Source organism: Mauremys mutica, chromosome 5 (genome assembly GCF_020497125.1).
Source record: "Mauremys mutica isolate MM-2020 ecotype Southern chromosome 5, ASM2049712v1, whole genome shotgun sequence".
In the NCBI taxonomy this organism is placed as follows: domain Eukaryota; kingdom Metazoa; phylum Chordata; order Testudines; family Geoemydidae; genus Mauremys; species Mauremys mutica.
In genome coordinates, this window is record NC_059076.1 from 10,476,484 (window position 1) to 10,498,481 (window position 21,998).

At 40.7% G+C, this 21,998-nt stretch overlaps 1 protein-coding gene across 1 annotated transcript in view; it reads right to left on the reverse strand.

The window, feature by feature from the left end:
* TECRL (trans-2,3-enoyl-CoA reductase like) overlaps window positions 1-11,921 on the reverse strand; it is a 119,574-nt gene extending 107,653 nt beyond the window's left edge. Inside the window, exon 1 of the mRNA XM_045019225.1 lies at window positions 11,688-11,921. Coding sequence (XP_044875160.1) covers window positions 11,688-11,921 — 234 coding nt within the window. The remainder of the gene's footprint in view (window positions 1-11,687) is intronic.
* Window positions 11,922-21,998: the final 10,077 nt, after the last annotated feature.

Genomic DNA, 21,998 nt, shown 5'->3' on the forward strand with positions numbered 1-21,998 from the left:
CTGATTCTTCACCACCCTGCCCTTTGCATGGTCATTTTCACCAGTGCAAAGTACATGTAAAACAGCACCAGATCACAATGGTACCATTTTATATCCCCTTTGCACTGGCCTTGATGCCTGCAGAAGTTGTGGGACAATGGAGAATCAGGCCCACTAGCTGAATACATCATTTGAGGTCTTCCTTTTCCTTCTTTGTCTCTCATTCTTTTTGTGTGTTGAAGGAGAGGCTTTTGAAACCTGTCTTTCTTCCATTCCCAACCTTCGCCTCCCTTCCTTTCAGTCCAAACAGATTCATTTCCTTCTGGCTCCCATGATCTTTGGATCAGGCCCAGGTGCATTTTGTTGTGAAGGTTCAGACAGTTTCTTATTGCATCTGAACCCATTGTCCTAGCTCTATTAACGGACATAAAAGTTAGCAGATAATCACTGGTTGGATAGAAAAGCTATCTTAAAAGGTATTCAAGACAAATAACGAAGGGATAATCAAGGGCTGCAAGGTACTGTAAGTACTAGGAGGAAAGGTTTCTAATAATTCCATTGTTTAATAAAGCACAGATTCCTTTAAAAAGACCTTTGGTGTTCATGATGTTCCATTGAAATTAATTGCATTTTTTCATTTGTGAAGTGCACGCACAGATATAGCTGTAAGGCAACTATATTATACTAGAAAACGGTTTTACAGTTCATAGTTATAATAGCTGGAGAAACCCCAGAACTGACTGTGTTCAGAATGGCTACGGAATCTTTCAAAAGTATTATGCAAATATCCTATCTGGATTTTAGTGGTCCTGAAAATATAGGTTTTGTTTCACTGCTGCTGTTCCCAGTGATGGTCGCTGCTAGATCATGAGTGTTGGCCGCTGTTATAAAACTTGCTCGTCTTAGGAGAAAACCTGAGTACATTTCCTAGAAAAGGAGCTGTTCAATGCTACTTCTCCTAGCCCATCACTGCCCCATTGTAGAGGAGAGTCTGATGTAAAATGAAATATCATGTTATTGCAGGGAATAGCTTTAAGAACACTCAATACCCTATTTTAAAGGAAGCAATTGCTCACTTACAAATGAATGCAATTTTTATAAATATAACATACAGGTCAGAGTGTGGGAAGTTAATTTTACTTGCTAGAGATGATTATACATGCCTGACTCATGCCTGCTTTATTTGGCTGCTTGTGAGCTATGGAGGAAAATAGCTACTTTATTATTCCACTCTTCAAAGAGCGGTGATCAGTGAAGTTCCTTCTGGGTGGGATATGATACCAGAGCTCTAGTTTCTATAAAATAAGGACAAGAGACCCGATTGTGCTCTCAAGCCAGTATAAAATAGGAGCAACTCCACTGGATGATGATGATGATGATGGTAGCCCTAGAAGGCCCAGCCATGGAGCAGGACCACATTATGCGAGGTACTGTACAAAGGCAGAACAAAAAGATGGTCCCTTGCCCAGTTTACAGTCTAATTAAGCGAAGAGGGTTACACCAATGTAAAACTGGTGTGAGTGAAATCAAAATCAAGCCTCATGTTGCTTTGTGGCTTATGCTGATTACACCATGTCATATCATATAGTAACAGAGGCCATAGAATTACATTGATGAATAATAATACTAATTACCATTATTCATTTGTATTACTGAAATGTCGGGGAACCCCAGTCATGGAGCAGGACCCCATTGAGTTAGGTGTTGTACACACGTAAAACAAAAGGATGATTCCTGCCCCAGAGAGCTTCCAGTCAAAGCAGATAGAAACATCAATGATCAGTCCATAGTTTAAATATTTTTTGTACATCTGAATGTTAATAAATGCATAACTATAATACACTGGTCTTATATCATGCTTTTCAAGCATTCAAAAATCATGAGGCAGCCCCCAAAATCATGATCATGTCCTAAAAAGCATGAGATAGAAAATAAATAATAATAAATAAATAATAATAATAACAGCTAATAAATCTGAAGGGTTATTTATTTGCCTGCTGGTTTGTGAGCTTTGAGGGTACAAATTTTCAAGTTTTCTCTGCAATCATGAGGAACTCAAGGATACTTTAAAAAAAAAAAAGAAAATTGAGAGTCTCGGATAATCACATGACTCCAGGAGAAGCAGCATTAAGAAAAACCCCCAATATCAGGAGACTTGTGCTAAAATCACAACAGTTGGCAATGCTGCATCTAACATTTATGTGCTTATTGCAGACAAGTAGAAAATGGCATGGGACAGCGGAGATGCAATGGGGAAGAGGCAGCAGTAGGCATTGGTGAGGGCTGGTTTGCAGAGCAGAGGAAAAGTGGGTTTCCCAAGGTTTGCAGAGCTCCCATCCTATGCATTTTAGAAAGTGAGATCTCCTTGTGGAGACCTCAGAAAGTTCCCAAGAAAAAAATCCCTGCCCTGTAAAAGACTCAAGCCCTGGGAGTGCGTCCTCGCGCATAGCTCAACCAGCAAAATGCTGAATCACATAACTACTGAGCTTGAAGGGTTTTGATATGGAAAGCTTTCTCTGTTGCTCTTCAGTGGGTGAGTTCTCCTGCAAAATGATGCTGTACAACACATTCTATCTTAAAAGCAACTCATGCAACATTAATTACACTGTGCCATATTTGTTGGCAAAAATCACATTGGGGAAGAACGCTACTAGAGCCTCCCCTGAGATAGTGCTTGGGGTGTGCTATAGACCACCGGGATCTGATCTGGATATGGATAGAGACCTCTTTAATGTTTTTAATGATGTAAACACTAATGGGAATTGTGTGATCATGGGAGACTTTAACTTCCCAGATATAGACTGGAGGACAAGTGCTAGTAATCATAATAGGGCTCAGATTTTCCTAGATGTGATAGCTGATGGATTCCTTCACCAAGTAGTTGAAGAACCAACAAGAGAGGATGCCATATTAGGTTTGGTTTTGGTAAGTAGTGAGGACCTCATAGAAGAAATGGTTGTAGGGGACAACCTTGGTTCAAGTGATCATGAGCTAATTCAGTTCAAACTAAATGGAAGGATACACAAAAATAGATCTGAGACTAGGGTTTTTTATTTCAAAAGGGCTAACTTTAAAGAATTAAGGAAATTAGTTGGGAAAGTGGATTGGACTGAAGAACTTGGGGATCTAAAGGTGGAGGAAGCTTGCAATTACTTCAAGTCAAACTTGCAGAAACTATCAGAAGCCTGCATCCAAAAAAAGGAGAAAAAAATCATAGGCAGGAGTTGTAGACCAAGCTGGATGAGCAAGCATCTCAGAAAGGTGATTAAGAAAAAGCAGAAAGCCTACAAGGAATGAAAGATGGGAGTGATCAGCAAGGAAAGCTATCTTACTGAGGTCAGAACATGTAGGGATAAAGTTAGAAATGCCAAAAGCCATGTAGAGTGGGACCTTGCAAAGAGAATTAAAACCAATAGTAAAAGGTTCTATAGCCATATAAATAAGAAGAAAACAAAGAAAGAAGAAGTGAGACCACTAAACACTGAGGATGGAGTGGAGGTTAAGGATAATCTAGGCATGGCCCAATATCTAAACAAATACTTTGCCTCAGTCTTTAATGAGGCTAGTGAGGAGCTTAGGGATAATGGTAGGATGACAAATGGGAATGAGGTAGAATGAGGATATGGAGGTAGATATTACCACATCCGAGGTAGAAGCCAAACTCAAAATGGGACGAAATCAGGGGGCCCAGATAATCTTCATCCTAGAATATTAAAGGAACTGGCCCATAAAATTGCAAGCCCATTAGCAAGAATTTTTAATGAATCTCTAAACTCAGGGGTTGTACCGTATGACTGGAGAATTACTAACATAATTCCTATCTTTAAGGGGAAAAAAGTGATCAGGGCCTGTCAATTTGACATCTGTAGTATGCAAGGTCATGGAAAAAAATTTGAAGGAAAAAGTAGTCAAGGACGTTGAGGTCAATGGTAATTGGGACAAAATACAACATGGTTTTACAAAAGGTAGATCATGCCAAACCAACCTGAACTCCTTCTTTGAGAAGGTAACAGATTTTTTAGACAAAAGAAATGCAGTGGATCTAATTTACCTCGATTTCAGTAAGGCATTTGATACGGTGCCAAATGGGGAATTATTGACTAAATTGGAAAAAGATGGGGATCAATATGAAAATTGAAAGGTGGATAAGGAACTGGTTAAAGGGGAGACTACAATGGGTCATACTGAAAGGTGAATTGTCAGGCTGGAGGAAGGTTACTAGTGGAGTTCCTCAGGGATTGGTTTTGGGACCAATCTTATTTAATCTTTTTATTACTGACCATGGCACAAAAAGTGAGAATGTGTTAATACAGTTTGCAGATGACACAAAGCTGGGAGGTATTGCCAATACAGAGAAGGACTGGGATATCATACAGGAAGATCTGGATGACCTTGTAAACTGGAGTAATAGTAATAGGATGAAATTTAATAGTGAAAAGTGCAAGGTCATGCATTTCGGGATTAATAACAAGAACTATTGTTATAAGCTGGGAAGGCATCAGTTGGAAGTAACAGGGAAGGAGAAGGACCTCGGAGTATTGGTTGATCACAGGATGACTATAAGCCGCCAATGTGATATGGCCGTGAAAAAAGCTAATGCGGTCTTGAGATGCATCAGGTGAGGTATTTCCAGTAGCGATAAGGAGGTGTTAGTACCGTTATACAAGGCACTGGTGAGACCTCATCTGGAATACTGTGTGCAGTTCTGGTCTCCCATGTTTAAGAAGGATGAATTCAAACTGGAACAGGTTCAAAGAAGGGCTACTAGGATGATCCAAGGAAGGGAAAACCTGTCATATGAAAGGAGACTCAAAGAGCTTGGCTTGTTTAGCCTAACCAAAAGAAGGCTGAAAGGAGATATGATTGTTCTCTATAAATATATCAGAGGACTAAATACCAGGGAGGGAGAGGAATTATTTAAGCTCGGTACCAGTGTGGACACAAGAACAAATGGATATAAACTGGCTATCAGGAAGTTTAGACTTGAAATTAGATGAAGGTTTCTAAATATCGGAGGAGTGAAGTTCTGGAACAGCCTTCCAAGGGGAGCAGTGGGGGCAAAAGACATATCTGGCTTCAAGACTAAGGTTGATAAGTTTATGGAGGGGATGGTATAATGGGATAACCTAGTTTTGGCAATTAATTCGTCTTTGTCTACAAGTGGTAAATATGCCCAATGGCTTGTGATGGGATGTTAGATGAGGTGGTATCTGAGTTACTACAGAGAATTCTTTCCTGGGTGTCTGTGGCAAACGCTGCAGCATAAACAAAAATGGCTGAGTTGATTTAACAGTGTTCATAAATCAAACCACTGCACATTTATCACCTTAAAAATAAACTATGGCTGGATTTTGGAATAAAGGACAAATAAAGTTGGTTGAAAAATGGTAAGTAACTTTCATAAACAATTTTTAAATTTTCTGAGTTTTTGATAAAAAAGATGAAAACTGAACATCAACATGTTTTCAGTTTTTCATAGCTTTCCAGAACATACTGTATATGCATAGATTACAAGGGACCACTGTTATCATCTAGTCTGACCTCTGCAAGGCCCACAACTTCCCTGAAATAATTCCTGTTTGAGCTAGAGCAGGTCTTTTACAAAAACACCAATCTTGATTTAAAAATTGCCAGTGATGGAGAATCCACCACAACCCCTGGCAAGTTGTTCCAATGGCTAATTACCCTCACTGTTAAAAATGTGCACCTTATTTCCACACGGAATTTGTCTTCTAACTCTTGGATCTAGTTACACCTTTTCTGGATAGATTGAAAAGCCCATTATCAATTTTTTGTTCCCCATGTACGTACATACTGACTGGCTTTTAGGGTTTTCTTTCTTCCTCTCTTTTCTTTTTTCCTTCCCTTCACTCTCCTCCTCCCCATACCTTTTCACTGCCAAAACAGGAAAAGCGAGGGTACAGAAAGAAACCCAACACAAATCTTGGCATGGCGACAATATTGTTTTATATTGAACAAAAACAAAAAGCTTGAACAAAATATATTGACCTTCTCACTCCCCTGCAGACTGTGACCCGGCTTTAGGAAGGAGAAAAGGAGTTACAGTCTGTTGTGAGCAAGTGGGTGGGGAGAGAGTCATAAATTCTATGGCCTGTAGGGACCATTATGGTCATCTAGTTGGACCTCCTGTATAAACACAAGTCGATAAATCTCACCCAGTGATTCCCGCTTAGACCCCCAGAACTTCTGTTTCAGCCTGGGCACATCTTTTTGGGCTTTCCTCCCCTCAATTTTCTAATGTCTTCACAACAAACCCTTTGTGTCTAAAATGTTGAGTGCATGGTCTCCTCCTAAGAAGAGAAGTTTGGGGAAACTTTGAAGAATAACCAGACAAAAACATTTTGGAGATAGGACCATTTTAAATTTCTCAACAAAATCTCCAGACTTTTCCCTGTAACATCTAATCTCTGAGGTTTCCCAAATACAAAAATATAAAAATACTAAAATATTCTCCCCACCATAAATACCACTGATACTACAGGTGGAACCCTTCCTCTCTCCGCCATCTTTAGAAGTGTTTTGAGATTTAATTTAAATATATGACTACATTTTTACTGACACTCATTTATAGAATACACTCATGCTTCACCATTCATGAATAATACACACATTACAAATACATACTGATAAAATGTTTGGAACTCACTTCACCATCCTGTCCTATGCCCATATTCATAAATTACTTCAAGTGTAGCACATGTTAAGTGTTAAACAGGAATAGAGAAGCTTTTCTGGATTCATAGAATCATAGAATAACAGGGTTGGAAGGGACCTCCGGAGGTCATCTAGTCCAACCCCCTGCTCAAAGCAGGACCAATCCCCAACTAAATCATACCAGCCAGAGCTTTGTCAAGCCTGACCTTAAAAACCTCTAAGGAAGGAGATTCTACCACCTCCCTAGGTAACCCATTCCAGTGCTTCACCACCCTCCTAGTGAAAAAGTTTTTTCCTAATATCCAACCTAAATCTCCCCCACTGCAACTTGAGACCATTACTCCTTGTTCTGTCATCTGCCACCACTGAGAACAGTCTAGATCCATCCTCTTTTGAACCCCCTTTCAGGTAGTTGAAAGCAGCTATCAAATCTCCACTCATTCTTCTCTTCTGCAGACTAAACAATCCCAGTTCCCTCAGCCTCTCCTCATAAGACATGTGCTCCAGCCCCCTAGTCATTTCTGTTGTCCTCCACTGGACTCTCTCCAATTTTTCCACATCCTTCTTGTAGTGTGGGGCCCAAAATTGGACACAGTGCCCCAGATTAGGCCTCACCAATGTCAAATAGAGGGGAATGATCATGTCCCTCGATTTGCTGGCAATGCCCCTAATTATACAGCCCAAAATGCTGTTAGCCTTCTTGGCAACAAGGGCACACTGTTGATTCATATCCAGCGTCTCATCCACTGTGACCCCTAGGTCCTTTTCTGCAGAACTGCTGCCTAGCCATTTGGTCCCTAGTCTGTAGTGGTGCATGGGATTCTTCCATCCTAAGTGCAGGACTCTGCACTTGTCCTTGTTGAACCTCATCAGGTTTCTTTTGGCCCAATCTTCTAATTAGTCTAGGTCCCTCTATATCCTATTCATACACTCCAGCGTATCTACCACTCCTCCCATTTTAGTGTCATCTGCAAACTTGCTGAGGGTGCAATCCATGCCAATGCTTGAATGCTCATCACCTTGCAGGCTAAATCTGATATACTTTGTAAGCTCTTTGGGTCTCAGACTGTCTATTCACAATATGTGCGTACAATGCACAGTATGATGGAGCTCTGATCCTTGAGTGCAGCTATTTTTATCTGTGTCTCACTTCACTTGTATAACAACATTCATAGCAGAGTCCCAAGAGCTAGGTATTATTAAGTATCATTAATTGTGTAGAGTGCATCTATGGCATACATATGCCTATGCAAAATGTATTACCAGTGCAGCCAACTATTGGGATTTTATTACGAGTCTTGCAATATTAGATGTTTTTCTTAAAGCCCCAGCTCCCGGAGACAGGGGATTTTGTGAGAATTTCAACTTCAAAAAGATATATTTCTAGCCTTCATGGTTTCAGAGAAAAGCCTGAAAAGTTGAAGGAAGTGTATCCTACAAGCTCAGACACCATAAAAAATGTAAAAAGAACCTAACATTTATTAGTGTTTACACTTCAAGATTTTTAAACCAATCTCATGATTTTTTGGGGCGTGAGGGGTGGAACTCCTGACTCATAATTTTTAGATATTTGGTACTGGCACCGCTGAATTACTCTTAACCCTCCTTTCTTATACCTCTCCCTGCAGAAACTTTATTCTTTGTGCAACTACAGTCTGGCATCTTTCCCCCAGAGAAAGAAGGAATCAGTCAACATCTCTATATTTAAATATCCCATTATCATTATGAGTGAATAAACCAAGTGGGCTTAAACAAGATTAGGCCCTTTTTGTGCAAGACATGCTACATACACGTACTAAGAGCCAGCCCCAAAGAGTTTACAGTCTACATAGACAAGAAAAAGGAATTATTATTATTCTACAGAAGTCAAGTTTAGGCACAGAGTAATCCAGTGATTTACCCAACATCGCTCAGGAAGTCTGTGTGATTAACTGAACCCACATCTCCTAAATCCTACTCTGATGCCTTAGCCACAAGACTATCTTCCTTGTTATACAGTCTACAGCACTAGGATTCTCCTTACTGAATGCACAGATCTTCTATTAACTTTAATGGGATTTCTGTGCCAGTGTAATGATGACAACTAACCCATCGGGTAGCAGTGCCTGGTACTTATCTTCAGAGGGATTAATCATCTGTTCCCTCCACCTGAGCCTCTATAAGGGTGAGAGAATAAGAGGCACTTGCTCTGTCATTACTGATTTAGTTTTCCAGTCAGATTTATTAAACTGGGAATGTTACACATGCATTTGCTAAGCAGCATACTCTGAATTGTTAACAATTTGCAATGACGGAATAAGAATATATATATTTTAAAATATGTGCGTGGTGTACCCGCCTATTATTAATCTTGCCAAGAAATAATTGCACACAGTGCTGAGAAGTGAAGTTAATAGCAATTATATTAGAAATAGAAAGCAGACATTAGAAGTGTCATGTTAGGTCTGTGTCTATGCTCCATTTAATTAAGCAGCAGGTAATGTGAATTTTAGTGAAATGTTCTCTTCATTGCTATAATAAACTATAGAAATATGGTGCATTGATACCAATGAGCTCTAGTTGCAATACAGAATGAATGTATTAATCTCTGCCTTTGAGTTGCTTTGGAATGGGATTTCCATAGTATACTACGGGGTTTGAACACTCAGATGAATGGGAATTGGACATCCAAACTCCTCAGGCAGCTTTGGAAATCTGAGGCTTGTGTTATTTTTTCAATGATCTCTTGTTCGATGCCTGGAGATGGGGGTAGGGGAGGCGCCTCTGGCAGCCAGTGCACAGGTGGCCCTGGCTTTCTGACTAGACGCCACAAGCTCATGAATTCAGTTGCCCTCTCTGTAACTGAGCCTTTTTTACGTGGCTTTTATGGAGCATGTCACAACCATCACCCAGGTATGAAGTGGGTAATTACTATGAGTCCTCTCTTGAAGACGGGGAGCCTAAGGTTTTGGGAGGTTATAGCTCAAGGAAGTCCAAAAATCAGTACAGTAGAGCCCCGTTTATCTGACCCTACATTATTCGTCTCTCTGTATTAATGGAACAACCAGTGCACACAGGTCCAGAAGTGGGGTCTCTCTCCTGTAGCGCTGCAGCCTCGCACTTTCCCATTCTCCAGATTATCTGGATTATCTGGCCGCAGTCCCAGTTAGATCAGATAAATGGGGTTCTGCTGTATCAGGACTAAAACCCAGGCCTCCTGGCCTGTAGCTATTCCAGTACACCACAGTAATGTTTAGACAGGTCATTTAGGGTGGGGTTTTTCAAAGGTGCTTAACATTCACGTAACTCTGCTCCCATTGCAGTAAATTCCGTAAAGTCAATGGGACTACTGATGAACTTAAAGTTAGGTAAATGCTTAAGTGTTTTTTGGGGGGGAGATTGGAGACTTTATTCAGTATATTTTCAAAAATACATTATTTATTATTATTATTATTATATGAGATCAAGTTAGTTTTGCAGTACAGACATAATCACACATTAAATAATAATAAATAATTTATTATATCTTTATCATTACATATTTTGCAATATTAATACAAACTAATGGATGTATTTAATATGAACTATATATCTATATTACAGAATGGTGCTTTGAAAGACCATGAACACTGGAAAATTTTTGGTGCATCCCAGCTTGCAGTTATAAAAGATGTTAAAATAAATATCTTTAGAAGTCTGAGGCCTGGTCTACACTAAGGCGGGGGGTCAAACTAAGGTAGCTGAAGTCGAAGTACCTTAATTCGGGCTACTCACCCGTCCAGACGCCGCGGGAACGAAGTCCGCAGCTCCCCCGTCGACTCCGCCACCGCCGTTCGCGGTGGTGGAGTTCCGGAGTCAACGGGAGCGCATCCGGAGTTCGAACTATCGCGTCTAGATTAGACGTGATAGTTCGAACTCCGAGAAGTCGAACACCGCCCGTCGACCCGGCAGGTAAGTGTAGACCTACCCTAAGTTATTTGTTCCAGTGAAGGGGAACAAGACTCTTCAGTGGGAGAGATAATAACCCATTACTGTTTAGCCAAATGAGAAGTCTTATAATTCTGCTGTGCCATGCTAATGTTCTATACTCTAAAGAAATATTCTGTATTTTGCAATTTTCCTTGCAAAATACAATTGGTCATTGTATAGTTCCATTGACTCAATGCTGATTTTTTTCCAGCTTTTCTATTTGTAGTTATCCAACATTAATAAATAGCTTTGAATGTATCAGTGGTCAGCTCTGCTACAGAAAATCCTATGCTTCTGTACTTATATCCTATATTTGCAAAGAACACATCTAAGTCACACCATTGACTTGGCCACTCTGAGTCCACATAGTCACATATTCCCTGTGCAAAAATGAATTATCCTCTTTTTCCCAACCCAGCCTCCGAATCTGCAATAGAAATCTGTGATGAAGACATTTATTTTTAGATAAAGTCTCTTGAGGTATTTTCTCAAGCCAGCATTTACTTATGTGGTAGAATCCAATCCTATCCCATCCTTTTGCCACACTTGTCCATAGTTTGAATGTAACTTAAGCCCCAGGATGTACGTCATTAACACAAAAATCTCTCTTAGCCAAACTGCCCTTCGTGAAAATCTATTCTGTATCCTGGTTCCCCTTTGGATAAATGGGGTTCCCACTGAATGCATTTGGACACTAGAAAGAACCTATACTACTGCAGTGACTCAAGTCTTTGCAAATATCTTATAAAACTGAATTACCTTTTCTAAAGTGCCTGTTTAAGTATTAGGCCCTGAAATAAACATTGCAATCTCATAAACATTAAGACCTAAGCAAAGTATCTGCTTGATTCTAGTGACCAGTCAGCAGGTTTAAAAAGTCCAGACATATTTATTTGCAAAGGTTTTGGAACACGAGGAAAAAGAACCAAAGGACAGTGAATTAGGAGACATTCTGAGTATGTCCCAGTAGAATGAATAAGATTAAATCCATGTTAGGATAATATTACACTAGAGGAAAAAGTAAACCATAACGGCATCTTTTGAATCACACACTCAGCAGTGTGCCGAAAATGACACACACTCACCTTATCCACCACACAGATCTGCCTCTTACTTTGCGCATCAAGGATTTCCACTTCAAAGTAAGTGATTTTTGAATGCCTGAGTATGGGTGGTGATCTGAGCTGGCCAGCAGAGAGTACAAGCTGAGACAAGTTGAAAAAAGACCTCCTGTCATTCTGTGGCCCCGGCAGTGTGGCTCCATGCACAGCAAAGTCCTTCTTGTGTTCTGGAGTGCTCGGTTTATGCCTTCTGAACATTGTGTGACCCAGCAGCAGCAACTGTCATGTCGACACAGGACACTTCCAAGGGGAAATGAGTCCTCCCTGCATCAGTTAAATACAAGCATGGACTGATGAGACATTAAAGGTCAAGTGGCATTCCATTTTGAGAATCCAGTTTTATTTAGCAGGACTGAAAACAATGGCTCTCTAATCCATTTCTATATTTAACTTGCTATTGTGATGTGCTGCTTTTTTATTTAGTTAGTTTTTTAAACCAGTATTTGAAACAACACGTCGTACTTACTCCCTTTATCTTGATTCTCTACTATGACAAGTCAGTCCCTGAAATTCCAGGGCCAGAAAGGAATCAGGAATGAAATGCAATGAATTCCACAGTTATCTATCTGGGCTAGGTGTTTAAACATGTCCATATATGAAAAATATGTGAAATGTCATCTACCCTAGAGCTGTTTGTTAATGCACAAGGGGAAGTTAAAACAACAAAATGCCAGGACTTCATCAGCAGAACTCGAGAGCTGCTGACATATCCTGGTGGCAGAAAAGGTTTGGCATTTGGCTACATTTAATGCAATGCATGGTATGTTATATATTCAGAGCAGAATTCTCTCCTCAGCTATGCCAATACCATTGAAGCCAAAGAAATTATACCAGTGCAAGGCTCCATTTCAGGAAAGTGTTCACACTCAGAAAAAATGAAATCAATGGGACTCTTCATGTATTTAAAGTTATGTACACGCTTAAGAACCTTCCTGGGTCCTAGTAATTTGAACCCTTTCCCCCGCCTAAATTCAATACCTTATTAGCCCTTTTTCTGATGTTCCACACTGAACTAAAAGAGGCCTTAATTTTATAAATAAGGGTCTGGTTAAAACAACACATATTTCCATCATGCCCTTACTACTGCTGCATTTGCCAGTGAATGTCTTTTCATAGAATTTGAGCAAAGCAGTGGCACCATATTGATGTTTTCCATCTCAAGAGTCTCACCAAACTCTGCACCATTTTATGCTGTTAAATGACACCTATTTAGCAGGAACACCTCTCTCCCATAAATATGGAACAACACTTCTCTTCTAGCACAATCTCTAGGATGTTATTGGCAGAGCACCAAATAAGGGCCGAATTCAACCCACATATTAAAATCAGCCGTGCAGCTATGTCTCGTGAAGCGTAGGCACAGAAAAAGTCATCCCACTTGTTTTATGGACAATGAACGCCATTGTGGGATAACAATCGGCAAGATAAAGGATTAACACAATTGCACTGAAAATAAGGCTCTGTTACATTTAAATCAACCATTACTTAAATATAATTTAGCAGTCAACCAATTATTTTGCTGAACACAAAGAAGCACTACACAATATCTGGGAAATCAGCAGAATGGAAAGGAGAATGTGTTAAAATTAATACATTGACAGTGGCAAAGATACCAAAAATAAAATGTCTAGGACAAGGCCATGATCTTGCTTATCTTTATATGAGTGAGTAATCCAATTGGCTTGACTACAACAATCCACAGTACATAAAGTTAAGCATATGCATAAGTATTTGCAGGATCAGACCTGTATACGTTACACTGCTCTACAGCCAAAATGCTTCTGAAATAAATGTAGTCAAACTTTACTAATTCTGGGTCACTGAGAACGAAAATGATGCTTAAAATTGTTGATTGGCTCTAGTTTTCAAGATATGCTATTGGGTCAGTATATACGACCCTTGACTTGGGAATAGCGGAGGATAAGTGAGTTATAAAGGGAAAGGATCTCAATTTAAACCAGAAATGACTAAAATACATCTTTGACTGGATCTATGAATAAATCTATGACTGGGTTTGGACAGTACTTGCTTTTTAGGCAAAACAATGAATGATGCAATCTGAAGCTGGTATTGCGTCATACATGATATGAATTGCATCATGTTATTCCTAGAAGTCATGGATGATGCAATCATAACGAAGCTTACATCACTCTGCTGAACAAATTGCCCTATATCAGCTCTAGAAATCATACAGTGTCGTGCTCTCTTATTTGTCAGTGTTTGATTTTGCAAAGGGACACATTTCTGTTTAGCCAAAGTGAGCAGAGATGCCTCGTACTTGTGTGAACAGTGCAGATAACTTCTGCTATGTTTGTGGTGAAGTGACTTTTGCATCACAAAAGCGCAGTACAACCACTATGGTTAAGAAAGCCTATCACCTTTATTTTGGCTGCAAAATTGGAGATCAGGACAAGAGGTGGGCCCCACACATATGCTGCAACACTTGTGCAACAAATCTTCGCCAGTGGTTGAACAGGAAAAGGAAATCTATGCCTTTTGCAGTGCCAATGATTTGGAGAGAGCCAACAGATCATACCAGCAATTGTTACTTCTGCATGGTGCCTCCAGTTGGGAAAGGTGTGTCAAAGAAGAAAAAGTGGACTGTGCATTATCCAAACATTCCATCAGCTATCCGCCCAGTACCCCACGGAGAAGGACTGCCGGTCCCTGATGCACCAGAATCATTCTCACTTGAGTCAGACGAGGAAGAGGAAGAGGATGAAACTTCTGGTCCTGAGCCATCAATGTCACAGGACCCACATTTTCTCCCATCCTCCTCCTCTGAATCACACCTCATAACATAAGGTGAACTGAATGACCTTGTCAGGGATTTGGAACTACCCAAGAGTAAGGCAGAGCTGTTGGGCTCCAGACTACAGCAGTGGAATCTCCTGGCAGGTGATGTTATGGTTTCCATGTTCCGTGACCGTCAAAAGGATCTTGTCCCATTCTTCTTCATGGAAGGTGATCTTGTAGCCTGCAACAACATCGATGGTGTGATGGCAGCCCTCAACATCGTTCACGATCCAGCTGACTGGAGACTGTTCATTGATTCATCGAAGACGAGTCTTAAAGCTGTTTTACTGCATAATGGCAATGTTTTGCCATCAATTCCAGTTGGTCATGCAGTCCATATGAAGGAAACCTATGACAACATGAAACAACTTTTGAGGTGCATAAACTATGACCAACATCCATGGCAGCTTTGTGGCGATTTGAAGGTTGTTGCTCTCTTGCTTGGTCTGCAGACTGGACACACAAAGTACTGCTGTTTTCTCTGCAAATGGGATAGTCGTGCAAGAGATTCCCACTACAGCAAGAAAGATTGGCCACTCCGACAGTCATTGGAGCCTGGGAGGAAAAGTGTTCAGCATTCACCACTTGTTGAATCAGGGAGGATTTTGTTACCACCCTTACACATCAAGCTGGGTCTGATGAAGAACTTTGTCAAGGCTATTGACAAAACACAAGCAGCTTTCAAGTACCTCCGTGGAAAATTTCCAAGGTTAAGTGAAGCTAAGATAACCTTAGCTGTTGGTCCTCAGATTCGTGAACTTCTTCGAGATGATGCATTTGACCATGCACTGCGTGGCAAGGAAAAGACAACATGGAAAGCCTTCCAGTTAGTGGCAATAAATTTTCTCGGAAACAACAAGGCAGACAACTACAGGTTGTTGGTGGAAAACCTCCTCAAGGCATACAAAAGCCTTGGTTGCAACATGTCACTAAAGATACATTTTTTGCACTCTCATCTAGATTTTTTTCCACCGAACTGAGGAGCAGTGAGCGACGAGCACGGCGAGCGATTTCACCAGGACATTGCAACAATGGAGAAACGCTATCAGGGCAAATGGAGCCCATCAATGCTTGCAGACTATTGCTGGACAGTGCCAAGAGATGCTCCATTTAATGAATACAAGAGACAAGCCAAGAAGCGCTGAGTAGACACTGAATAGGACTAAACTATGTACATAATAGTTTTTTGCCTTTTGTTTCATAATAAATTTTATTTATATAACCCTTTTGCTGATTTTTAAAGTGTTACATAAACAGGACAGGTGAAATATTATCATGTAAAGCAACCATAAACACATGAAAAGACCTAGGTTTACAATTTATGATTAAAACTCTACTATCTACACAATATACATAGATATAAAATGTAAAAACTTAAATAGCTTAGAAACAATAGCCAATCAGTTGTTTTAATTGTCATATTTGAATTGAGCACATCAAAATACATAATAAATAGCACATTTTATCTCTGAAGCAGACGACTTCTCAAAAATTGTAGACCAGTGTTATTTTCCTGTTATAATGCTGATCTCGCCTTACCAGTTACAGCCAAATGGCAAAGAGATATGGGACTGCAAAACTGAATAAATAGGGCCTAAACCCACTCCCATGGAAATTAATGGCTTGACTTCAGTGGAAACAGAATGAGCACACAAAATAGCAAAATATATGTATGGATAACAAGAAAATGTACATTACTAAGATATACTTGATCTATTATGTGATCCTACCCCTAGCTGATATGACTATGGAGGTTAACCTGAATCAAAGCAGAAGAAAGTAATACCCCAGATGTCTTCCATGGACATGTCATGGCACCTTTCTGCATTTGGGACCTCATACAAAACCCATTTTTAGATGCTAAAGCAGTTATGTGGCCAATGGTGTCTCTCATTTACTTCAATTAACTTTGGACAAGGCCCTTGATTTTGGAATGCAGATACATGTGATTTTGGGTAGAGGTTATAAATATAGGATGAAATCTTAGCCCCACTGAAGTCAGACAGTGTTTTGCCATTGATTTAATGGGGCCAGGATATCACCCATACTAGCAGATATTGTTGATAAGGAATTTCAGCCTATAACTGAACTGGAGAATTCTAAGAGTGTGTCTAAACTTGGAGGTAGAGGTGTGCTGGATCCCAGCTTGTGCAGGCATGCTCATCAAGCTAGCATGCTAACAATAGTAGCTTAACCGGGGCAGCACAGTCTTGCTGGGTTGAGTACAAATCCGCCAGAACCTGGTTACATACCCAGTATGGTAAACCTATGCTGTCACTCACTACTTTCTGTGCTACCCCTATTACACTATTATTGTTAGCATGGTAGCTGGATGAGAACTAGCACAAGTATGTCTACAGTAACTGGGAATCACACCCCTAGCTCCAAACTTAGACATAGCCTAAAGCTTATAGAAAGAGTTAATCTGGAAAAAAAAACCTATCCTTAGGTCTATCTACCTATCTATCTAGTTCTAATATTAGCTACTAATGTGCTGAGTGGTGAGTGCCTTCCCAAATAAAAAAATCTACAAAAAGGATATTTTTCTGTTCTTAGCCAATGGAAAATTACATTATGATAGATGAAGAGGTGCACCCTACAGCTCAGAAACCAGATAATAGGTATGGCATGAATTACAACCACAGAGTAGCCAATATGCCCAGTAGAACAAATATGGACAAATCTGATAAAATTTAGTCTAACTGTTTAGATCACTTGGAAACAGACAGATTGGTGTTAACTGTACTGGACTAAATGAAAATATAGGAAAGTAAACATCAGCAAACACACAGTGAAGACTGGCTGGCTTTCTGAAAGATAAGCTTTAGTCAAACACAAGTTATGGAGCTCAATGTGGGGATAATTGGATGAAATTCTATGCCTTTTTTATAGAGATCAGACTCAATGAGCTAGTCATCCTTTCTGTCCTTAAAATCTCTTGATCTATGAAATACAAAATATATCTTAAACTTCTAGCTGTTTATTAATTACATTGAAAATAACAGACGTATGAAAGAATAATGACAATGATGACTAGATCAGATGCACATACTAGAAGAGCAAAAACACAGTGTAACAACATATGTAGTTACATTTAAAAATGAAATACAAAGATTTAAAACCATAACAAAACCTTTGCTGCTTATATTGAAAAAAAATATTTCACTTCCTGGATACATTTAAATGACATAATTTTATTATCTGATATTGACAAATGAACAGCAGTAGATCAAAATCTATTTCCACTAAGTAAAACATCTGCAGATGTTTTGTATTCATATTACTTCAACACTCTGTTGGCGATAAGGTAAGCAAATGTTATAGGATATCAATTTTTTTGGTGATAAATTGGATCGGTCCAGATCTGGTGTACATTGGCACAAAACCCTTGAAGGCAATGGAGCTATGCTGATTTTCACCAGTTGAGAATCCGATCTCCTCCTTTTCCTCTTAACTCATGGGTGGAAGGCGTGGAATACAGCACCCGTGATAGCAGTGAGTGGGGACTGATGGATGGAAAACAAATCATTTATGTACAAGATGGGTGAGAGCGACTCTTCCAAAAATAATCAAAGATAGGGCAAGTAAAACATAACCTGAGATTTAAAAGGGAGATGGCATACTGTAAGCAGCTGATTGGCCACTCATGTGTCAAGGGCTGTCCTGACCCGTTAAATTTCATCTCTGTCTTTTACCAGTGGCTTTGATGTGAAATAGTTAGGCCCCTATGCTTCCCTCCTGTGCAGAAGTGCACATGGGGGTGGGGGATTAACAGCCAAATTCGACATCTCCGTTGGCAGTACAGTGCACGCACATGCTCCCTATCCAAAGACTGCTGGGGGGTGCAGACTGAAGAAAGACCAGAGGCCTCAAAGGGAATGTCCCCAACCCCATGGAACCCCAGCAGTTGTGTGGCGAGACTGAGCCAGTATTAGCCGATATTACCATTGAACGGCACGATGGTTTGTCAGTAGCCATTGGCTCCCTGATGCCAGTTCATTCTGGAACCCCGGGAGGAGCCAAAGAGCACGTAATTGGAATCGAAGCTGCTTCCACCAGCTTCCAGTCTCTACAACTTTTCCTGCCACACCCGGGCCAGTGTTGGGAAGGAGCGTGCTGGCTATCATGCCGCTGCTCTCAAAGTCTGGCTCTGCTTGCTTTCCCCACTTGGCTGTTGGGCATCACAAGCTCATATGCAGCTTTCCAGGTGGATCTGCTCCTCTCTGCACCATGCAGCGGGGCGGTATACAGGCCACAGGTTCAGGCTGATGGAACAATTTGAGATTTTACACACAAAAGGGATGTCAGCATTTTGACCTTTTGCAGCCTTCTAATACGCTTCCTTGCAATGAACAAATATGTATCTAGCAAGAAGCATCTGAAGAAAAGCAGCAGGTTTGAATGGCTAGGGCTGTACACTGGGACTAGGAGATCTGCCCTCTCCTGGCTTTGCCACTGACCTGCCTGGGGACCTTGGGCAATTCGCTTCCTACCTGTTTCCCCTCCCATCCATTGTCATGTCTATGTAGATAGATAGATCCTTGGGGAAGAGTTGTTTCTTATTGTGTCTTTGAACTGTGTCTAGCACACTGGCGCAACAATCTCAGTTAGGGCCTCTGAGTGCTACTGAGACATTAATAATATTTGCTAATCTTTTGTACTCATATTTCCCTCCTCCTGGAGCAAAAGGAATTTCCTATTGGTCTACAGTATTTGGCTGTTAAGGCAGCAGAGAGGCAGCATCTCTGTCACTCAGAGCTCCTGTCGGCACAAGCTCACCCATCACTGTTTTATCACCGACATTCCAATCTGCGTTGTGGAAGTAGAATTCCTCCTTTCCCACAGGAATCTTGATTAGCGAGAGCCCCTGAAATGAAGGCTGCTGAGTTCCGCTCCAGCAAGAGAGATTCCATTGGCCGAATTATGGCTGTTCCCATGCCAGCCTAAAGCTAGGCAGGCACCCAAATTAATATCTCAGCAACTATATAAGGGCCTAATTTTCGGAGACCCTGCCATTAATTTTAGTGTAAGTTGTGTGTGTTCAGTCTTTATATAAATTACGTCCCTTTTATTCACGTGCCTACGTATGTATTTTAAGTCCCTGACTTTATGCACTCAGTTTGAAAATGCTGGCCATAAATTGCTTCTGTGCCCCTTTACTTGCCATGGCCAGGAGTTTAGGAGTGAGTATGCCTGTTGGGTTAATGACTTTAAAAACGCTGTTGATTCTGCTATGTGGGTTGATTCTTTACAACTAGAATCCACTTTTGAAACAATCAAGATAGGAACATGTACATGCGCATAACTACTTAGGCTACTAGAATCTTGTCTACACGGAGGCATATACACTATCACAAGATGCTACATACCATATATTTAAAGTTGTATAAAATGGTATATAATATTATCCAGTGTTATTTAAGCACTAGTATTTGATTATGTAATTAAAGATTGCATTGTAATATGTTTGCACAATACTTTGGTGTTTTCTAACTTTCAAGTGCTTAACCATGCAATTTTCACCATAGTTTTTTATATAGAATGTCTAAATTGTATATATATTTACACACACACACACACACACACACCACCATACTCTTCAGGGTGGGATTTTTCTAAAGCACTCAGTACTGGCTTAAATTGGCTCCATTGAAACCAAGGATACAGCAGCCAAAGAGCAGGTACTATGGCTTGGGGAGAAAGGCACACAGTTGGAACATGGTGGCTGCATAACATAGACCAACCCTGAGGCTGCTCTAAGTTATGCTTGCGGCTGAAGCCAGCTCCCCGTAGTTTGGGGTATCCCGGCAATATAAAAGTAGTGCACAGTCATCTTTTTCCTTCTTAGCCATCCTCCTCATGCTCTGGAGAAGCTGAGGATCTAGCCCCACATGCATCAGCAGTAGGGGTCAGTGACTGGATGTTTGATAATATGGTGTCCATTAGAGATGGTGCCACCTCTCTGCCACAGCTGGCTTCACTGGTGGTCCTAACAGGAGACCCTATTGTGCCAGCATCGACATGGCGTATGTTGAGGGGTACATGTAGCCGAGGATTTCAGACTTTGAGCTGGAAGCACCATGCTGAGCTGAGGCAATCAACTGGGGCTTACCCCCAATGGGGTTTAGATGCAAAATACCCATTTGATTGAGCAGTGTTTGCTGGGAGTTCACAGATTGTTAATTTCCATTAAGGGAAGGGGGCAGAGATTTTGCTGGTTTACCACCTGCTAGTTCAACAAGAATTGTGTACGTAAATCCGAAAAAGCAGAGTGGGTTTGGTTTTGTTCATTTTGAGCCTCTTGTGAACCTTCTCTCCAGTTGTGAGATTGTGGGGTTTTATTAATTTATTTAATGTTGTGCTCCAAATGGCAAAACTGGTTGCATTCCAACATTTTTCAGGATTTAGTCACCTACAGGCAGAGACCAAGCAAGGGAAATTTCAGCTGATGAAAAGTTGTGAGTAACTGAAAACAGGATTGGAATGGAAACCAATAGCCAGCCAGACAGACAGACATTCTACACAATATGCCCCCCTCAACCCTCACCCCTGGTGTGAATGTATGATTTAACAAATGTTAGACAGCTGGAAGATGGCTAGACATTAAATTACATCTGAATGTTACTGCAGTTAGTGCCAGTCTGCAGCAATGGGTCATATTACACTTGGCAGTTTTTCTTGAATGAGAGGTATCACCACCCCATGTGCTAATTCTGCAGTGTAACATCACTAGTTTCATGTGATGCTGGAGAAAGTTCAATATCAGAGAGTGCAGCACTAGGAAGATATGTGCCTAAAGACTGCCAGTGACAGACAGTTTGGATTTGACAAAGCCTTGAGGGTGGAGTTCTGAATCCTCATGCATGCCTGTGCCTGGACAAGCAGGCAGACATGGATATAGGACTCCATAGCATACTTATGAAAATTATGTAACCTGGACAAACCCCTGCTTATGTGACAGCCACCATCTTGGGTGACACCAGGGTTGAACCAGGGACCTCTTGAATCAAAAGCCTGGGTCCTACCAGGTTGAGCTAAATAAACAACCTCTTAGGCTGGGACATGTAACAGGCTCATATCCTCTAAGGACTGAGTATCACATGGTATCTATAAGCCACACTGATCAGTAAGTTATAAACACACTTCCCTAAACATAGGGAGCCAGCAATTGTCTGTCATGAAACAATGGCAAAACAGACACGTATCAAGACCTGTTATGAATTTTACACAAATCAAAGCAAAATTACCTAAACTTATTTATTTGCCTTCTGAGGAACAACATTCTCATCAATATAGCACGCAAGATTTACAGCGGTGACTAGCGATGTTGGCTGCCTTCATGTCTGGGTGCTGAGAACCCAGCCTCTGACAACCTAGGCCAGTGATTTCGGCGTTCATTTTAGTGAGGGGTAATGTTTGCCCTTTGCGGCTGCAAAGCAGAGGAGCTAAAGGCTGGCAAACTGAAGCACTCTATAGTGC